Raw genomic sequence first — 7,133 nt, 5'->3', positions numbered from 1 at the left:
AAAGCTTTATCGTATCCGTTTATTATAGTGATGATGATCTGTTGCGTAAACGTCATCGGTTGGTCGTTAAAAACTAGCCGTGCCCAAACTCGCTACACTCGCCATCCTCAAACCTCGACTTGTTTAATCGTCTCGTCTATTTCTCTCGTCCTTTTGTCTTCGCAGATATTATACGAAATAAGCGGTTCCTCATTTCCTCTACGTCGTGTTCCAGGATTTATTTACGTACCTCTTGGCATCATGAAACTGTCACAGCGCCACCTGCAGCACTGGAGAACTCGTGCGAGACAGCCATTACAAAGCCACAGAGAGTATACGCGTTTATCTCACAAAATGGCCACTTAAAGGTGCAACAGTCAATAATTATCACTTACACTAGCACAAATAATGTGGAAAATGATGTACAAATGATAATAAATAATAGTTTAAAGCAGAGCTGCTCACACTTCTATGACAAGAGATCTACTTTTTCATGTTATTATTATTATTATTATTATTATTATTATGGTAAAATCCACCATGTAAAACATGCACGTAAACTTTAAAGTTGGAGTTAGAGAAATTATTTTTGAGAGATTTGTTTTTATTCAATCAATTTTCATTCAGAGGGAAAAAAAAAAGGTCTTGCGATTGATTGGTCAATCATGATCAACGTAATGAGCACCCCTGGTTTAAGCCATTGTAATTTTAAATAAATAAATAAATAAATAAATAAATAACCAGTTTGGAAACCTGGTTTCCGGACTGTATGTTTGTTTGTATCTGGATTGGCTTCTTGTCAGTCATTTTATAGCCACGCCCCCAACGCCTCTTCACAGAAGTCGCGTGTTTATAGAGTCGTAACTCAAGCAGTCGAAGGTCCGAGTGTGCATGAAAGTAAAGTGAAGTCATGACAGTCCTTGCTAATGCTAACTCTAGCTGAACCACCATAAGTTTAGGAGGCGGAGCTTGGGTGGAAATGGGGGTGGGCCTCAATGAGTTAAAGAATGAGACTCCACCCATTTAACCATTAGAGGCCTATTTTTCACAAATCTTATCTAAGGCACCTTTAATGATCGAACTGTTTGTGTTTCGATAACCAAATCGGCGGCTTTGGAAGGACAGATGAAGCGCATTTTGCGATGGCTTTATCATTACGGCTGAATCTAAAATGGCTTCCTCCTCCCTCGCTCCCTCCCTCCCTGAGGCTTTTACAGCTTTTATACTAAACTGTACATCGGATGGGGCGTCATGTCAAAATTAACCAGAACGTTTGTCATGTTCGTTGGTTGATCTAGTAGTTGAGGATTTCTAATGTCAGAAAAAATATGATTAATCACCCAAACAACATATTATTACTCCTAAACTAGCACAGGAGTTCCTTCTGTAAGTTACATTTGTTTTAAAAAAAAACAAAACAAAACAAAAAAAAAAAAAACAATCTCTTCTTGCGCTTGTCAGATCCTAATTTACAGATTGATTTTCCAGTCTAGCAGGAAATGTTGTGTTGTTGCAGGAAAATAATCCACGCCGTGGTGGTGATACGACCCGACGCCAGGCAGAGGAGTCTGGTTTATATTTGTTGTGTGTGTGTGTGTGTGTGTGTGTGTGTGTGTGTGTGTGTGTGTGTGTGCGAAAGCAGCGGTAACACGAGCTGCATTTTTCGCATTCTAGCCCGTCGATCTGGAAGACTTAATGCGATGCGTCAGAACCAAAACATCTCTATCCGTCAGGTTTCCAAGTCTAACTGTAAAATGTTTAGCGATGTTACACGCACTCACGAGCTCTGTTAAAACCTTCCCGCTGTTGTCGTGATTGTTGTCATGAACTTTGTCTCAAATTGGAAATTCTGACCTTACATTCAAAAGTATTTTCTGATTTTTTCGCAAAACAGAGCTTTCGGTAGGTTTGGAGGTGGCATGAGAGGATTTTAAAATGAATAGGACACCAGGTGAGTGTGCAATAACGGTCTAGAATAGTTTATAAGTACGCGACTTGAGACACGACGCTAGTTTGCGGACGTTAGCGCTCAGTGCAGCGTGTCGTGTCAGGAGAGTGAAAAAGTCTAAAATACCACGAACACTTAATTTAAATGTGTTTATTTTAAACATCTGAGTGTGACGTTTGAAAATATTATCACACGATATATTTCTAATATTAATTTGTAAAATAAATAAACGAATGAAACAAAATTTATCGATCTCTATCGAGCCCTAGACTGGAAACCTGAGCGTTTGAGGAAATCTCTCTCTTTCTTTTAAATTTTACATTTTCCTAAACATCACGCTGTATCAGCTCGTGATCATCAGCTGCTTACCTGCGACTTCTTTCACAAGTTTATTTACACACACACACACAATGTTCACACAGTAAAAGTCATGGGACAGAGAGGTGAAAGGTCAATCTGTGTTTAAAGCAGAGGGAAAGTGCTGAGTGACTGACGACAGACTGTGAAACTAACAAGTGAATAATGAACCGAGGCTTTACGTGATTAAAACGGTGTGTATCGTGTGGCGTAATTATATTTATTTCAACGTATCGTCAAACATCTCTAAAAAAATTAGCTTCCTCTGTGTGATGCAGCTGCAACAATAAGTGGACAAAAGCGACTGTCTTGATTATGCAAATGATCAAAGATTTAAAGGTGCGTTAGTTAGGTGAGATTTTTTTTCCCCAAGTTTAGCTTTTTAACAGTTAGGTGAGCTTGACATTTTACTGCATGAGCCCGTCCCCGCCCACGTTCACGAAGCTCCGCCCCCAGGATCTACAGGTCACTGTAAAATGACTGAATCCTAAACACAAACATGTTTTCCCTGCAACGTAATCCACTTTTACTGTCGCTGCACCTTAACCTGTTGTTGTTGTTGTTTTTTTAAATCATGTTCTACGTTTCCTTGTTTGTACAAGTAAGGGATTCCAAAAAAAAAAAAAAAAAAAAACACTGATTGCACCTTTAAAACCTTTAGCCTCTTAATTCGTAACGTTTATGATGGTAGTAAAATCTGTAAAACCTTGACACACTTGTGATTTGAGAAGGTCAGACGCTCGTGTGGACGTTATGCGAAGCGAGTGAAAGCGCCTAGCCGATCCTGGCGCTGATTTGAGCTTGTGACCTCTGACCTCTGTGTTGGACCTGACCTTTCACCTGTAGTGCAAACGCGTGTCATCCAAACACACATACACACCCACACACTCACACTTTCATGAGGGTTATTTAGTGACTCTGGTCCTCAGGGACTCACCAGCTCGTCCAGGTTGCGCATGTCACACAGGACTCTCTTCTGCTGTTTCCAGCTGCTGACGTTCTCCGTATCCGAGCTGCTGTTCCTCTTCTCCCGATTAATCCTCCTGCTGCTCGGCTTGTCGGCGTTCTGCTGCAGGTTCTCCTGGTCACGGATCTCCTCCTCGATCTCCTCCTCGAGCTGCACCAGCATGGGGGCGGGCATGCCGAACTTGGCCCCTCGGCGCGCCACCTCCAGCAGGCACAGCACAAAGTTCTTCTCGTTGCAGCGCTCCACCAGGTCATTGGTCTCGAACATCAGCACGTCTTTGATGCGCAGCTCGTGCCTGCACCAGCTGATGAAGTTGGACACGTTGTCGCGCGCCACGAACGATCCGGGAACCACGTTGCGCGACTGGAACGCCACGTCCCGCCTGGGAGCGAGGAGCGACGAATCCGGGTGCTGGGACAGGAACTCGAGTGCGGCGCGGTTCACGTTGTTGCCGTGGCGACAGAGGGCGCAGCCCGTCTCCAGGCTCTCCATGAACGTGTCGGCCGTGATGTCCAGATCGTACAGGCCGTTCAGCCATTCGGCCAGGTCCTCCTTCATGGCGTAGAGATACTCCTCGCTGGACTTAAACGGCCGGATGCTTTTCGAAGCGGCGCACTGGATGTTGCTCTGGTCGGCCATGTTGTTTCTGATTAATGAGAACGTTAATAAAGACACGGAGTGACGTCTGATTGTCTGGATGGATGAGTTTGCTGAAAGCGGGATGAAGACACCAACATCACTCGCTCGAGGTGTCTGAAGGATGACGAACGTATCTGAGCTCTGTGTGTGTGTGTGTGTGTTTGTAATCAACACACTTTAGAAGCAGCTGTGAAGGATCCAGAAGTGTGTGAGATCCACGTTTCCGTCAAACACCACATTGTGCTCAATCAAGCTCCTACAGGACGAATGGCAGAAACACAAAAGCTTAAAAAACTTTAAAGACTTAATTCGGTTTTCTGTGTGTTAATTAAACACAAAAGCTTAAAAAACTTTAAAGACTTCATTCGGTTATCTGTGTGTTAATTAAACACCATCCAATTCAATAAAGCTGTAGGTGTTAAGTTTATAAAGACTAAACACTAAACTCTAGCTTGTGTTTTGATTCAACACTGTAAAGAGCTGATTCAGCATTATAAAGAGGGTTTGTATTTAAACTCAACACTGCAGACGGCTCATTCAACACCTTACAAGATAATTCAACACTGTACCATAACGCTGCTTCAACAGTGCAGTGTGTAAAAACAAACGGCTGACTTGAAATTTAAAGTTAAACATATAGTTTCAAGACTTCATTCAACACTTGGCAGTGTTACACATAGGAATTAATTCAACACTGTATATGGTAATTTAACATCATAAAGTGTTGAATTAACTCTCAGCAGTGTTTTATCAACACTGTATATAATAATTTAACATTGTAAAGAGTAAATTCAACACTAGTGAGAGTTAATTCAACACTGTATATGGTAATTTAACACTACAAAGTGTTGATAAAACACTGCTGAGAGTTAATTTAACACTGTATACAGTTATTTAATATTATAAAGTGTTGGATTAACCCTTCAAAGTGTTTTATCAACACTTTATATAGTACTTTAACAATATAAATACCAATTTCAACACTTCTGAGGATTAATTCAATACTGAATATAGCAATTTAACATTATAAAGTGTTGATAAAACACTGCTGAGACTTAATTTAACACTGTATACAATCATTTAACATTATAAAGAGTAAAATCAACACTGCTGAAAGTTACTTCAGTACTATATACAGTAATTTAACATTATGTAGTGTTGAATTAACCCTTCTCAGTGTTTTATCAACACTGTATATAGCACTTTAACAAAATAAATAGTAGATCCAACACTTCTGAGGGTTAATTCAACACTGTATACAGTAATTTACCACTATAAAGTGTTGATATAACACTGTAGGTGTTAATTCCTCGCACCCAGGTGGTGTTAAGTCAGCCCTGAACATGTTGTTAATCAACATGTTAACCAACACTATAAAGAGTGTGTGGGTGTTAATTCAACACTATAAAACGTGTGTGTGTTAATTCAAGACGGTAAAGATTGTGTGTTAATTCAACACTATAAAGAGTGTGTTAATTCAACACTATAAAGAGTGTGTGTGTGTTAACGCAACACTTAAGAGTCTATGTGTGTGTTAATTCAACACTAAAGAGAGAGATTGTGGGTTAATTCAACACTATAAAGAGAGTATGTGTAATTCAACACTTTAAAGTGTGTGTTAATTAAATACTTACATATGTGTGTGTGTGTAATTCAACACTAATGTGTGAGTGTGTGTGTAAGATGATTAATAACAGTGTAGATGTTAGTGTTTATTTGTCAGTGAGTAGAAAGTTTAAGCCTAAGGCAGAGATTTGAATCTGTGGTGATGAACATTTAACGGCTTTAACGGCTTCTTTATCAGAAATCTTCCAGAAAGTTCCACATAATTTCGGTTGGTATTTAAATGAGAGACCGTTGGTGTTTATGCAAAAAAAAAAAAAAAAAAGCTCGCGAGCTCGCTGATCCTGTGTGACTGAAGTACAGGAGGATAAAAGCCTAATCTCTCTCTCTCTCTCTCTCTCTCTCTCTCTCTCTCTCTCTCTCTGAGTCATATGAATGTAGCGTTATGAAGGCGTCATTAAGACCCGACACACGTTAAAGAAACACTTAGGAGAGGAAAACAAACGAGTATTTAAGAGGTATTTGATCTTACCCGGCATGATGATGGTGTTAGCTGCTAATAATCAGTGGAACGGTTTCCATGGCGTCCTGAACTTCTCTCTGTCCTGCGTCCCATCACACTGTCCTCGGTCCATAGTCCTCCAACACACACACACACACACACACACACACACACACACGTCCTGATCTAATCACATCCAACTCGGGTGGTGTTGAGGTGTTTAATCCGTGTGTGTGTGTGTGTGTGTGTGGTTTTCTCTTTAACACTCCACATCCAGATGAAAACAAAGCCTGAAAGCGACGTCTCTCTCTCTCAGCTAACCCTTTTTTTCTCTCTCTTTTCCCCCCTTTTCTGTCTCTTTCTCTTTCTTTTTCAAATCCTCGGGTTTCTCCCACTTGCGTGTCAACACTCTGCTGTAATTCCCGGTGTGAGAAAGGCGTGACTGCTCGCCTACAGAGAGAGAGAGAGAGAGAGAGAGAGAGAGAGAGAGAGAGAGAGAGAGAGAAACACCCCTAACCGAAGCTATCTGCTCTCTAATTGTCCTTTAAAGCGACAGGAGAAGCTAACGGGTTGCGTCCCAAATATCCGCGCGCGCCCTACGTAGGGCACTAAGTGGACAAGTGACGTCAGCGCAGCACGTAGTGCCCTATATTTCTGATACGTAGCTGTTTGGAACGCGGCCCTGGGGTTGCGTCCAAATAAGCAAATCGAGTGAGGTGAGGTGAAAAATAAAACACTTAAACACTCAGTTTAAACACTAATAAACACACAGACACAGAGGGTCCATATAGAGTGATGGTTAAACTTTCAAATCTGACATCTAGAGCCTTTAGAAAGTGTTATAACCTTCAGTAATAACGTCTGCATCATTCTGATACATCAGCACGTGGCTATGTCATATATATATATATATAAATATATAAACAGTAATTAATGACAATTAAAGGAACATTCTGGTTAGAATGTAAATTTTACTCCTCTGTTCATCCATCAATCATTATGTTTTTGTGCTTTAGTTTTGTACCAAAGCTTGAAATTCTATCCAGGAAGCAAGTCGTGGAAACCAACACCACCCCAAATACAGATAAACTTCTCTTCATCTGTGCTGAATTATTCCTTTAACTTCACCGAGTTAACTTTATCAACCCTTCCAGATGGATTCAAGATGGATGTACGGA

At 40.8% G+C, this 7,133-nt stretch overlaps 1 protein-coding gene across 1 annotated transcript in view; it reads right to left on the bottom strand.

Annotated features, from left to right (window-relative positions):
- Positions 1 to 6,797, bottom strand: part of gas2l1 (growth arrest-specific 2 like 1) — a 41,927-nt gene extending 35,130 nt beyond the window's left edge. The window contains exons 1-2 of the mRNA XM_034299402.2: positions 5,986 to 6,797; positions 3,222 to 4,146 (exon numbers count right to left, since the gene is read on the bottom strand). Of these exons, the coding sequence (XP_034155293.2) occupies positions 3,222 to 3,890 (669 nt within the window). The 5' untranslated portion in view covers positions 3,891 to 4,146; positions 5,986 to 6,797. The remainder of the gene's footprint in view (positions 1 to 3,221; positions 4,147 to 5,985) is intronic.
- Positions 6,798 to 7,133: the final 336 nt, after the last annotated feature.

Source organism: Pangasianodon hypophthalmus, chromosome 24, assembly GCF_027358585.1.
Source record: "Pangasianodon hypophthalmus isolate fPanHyp1 chromosome 24, fPanHyp1.pri, whole genome shotgun sequence".
Classification (NCBI taxonomy): Eukaryota; Metazoa; Chordata; class Actinopteri; order Siluriformes; family Pangasiidae; genus Pangasianodon; species Pangasianodon hypophthalmus.
The sequence above is the reverse complement of the archived record's forward strand: the minus strand, read 5'-3'. Positions and strand labels throughout refer to the sequence as shown.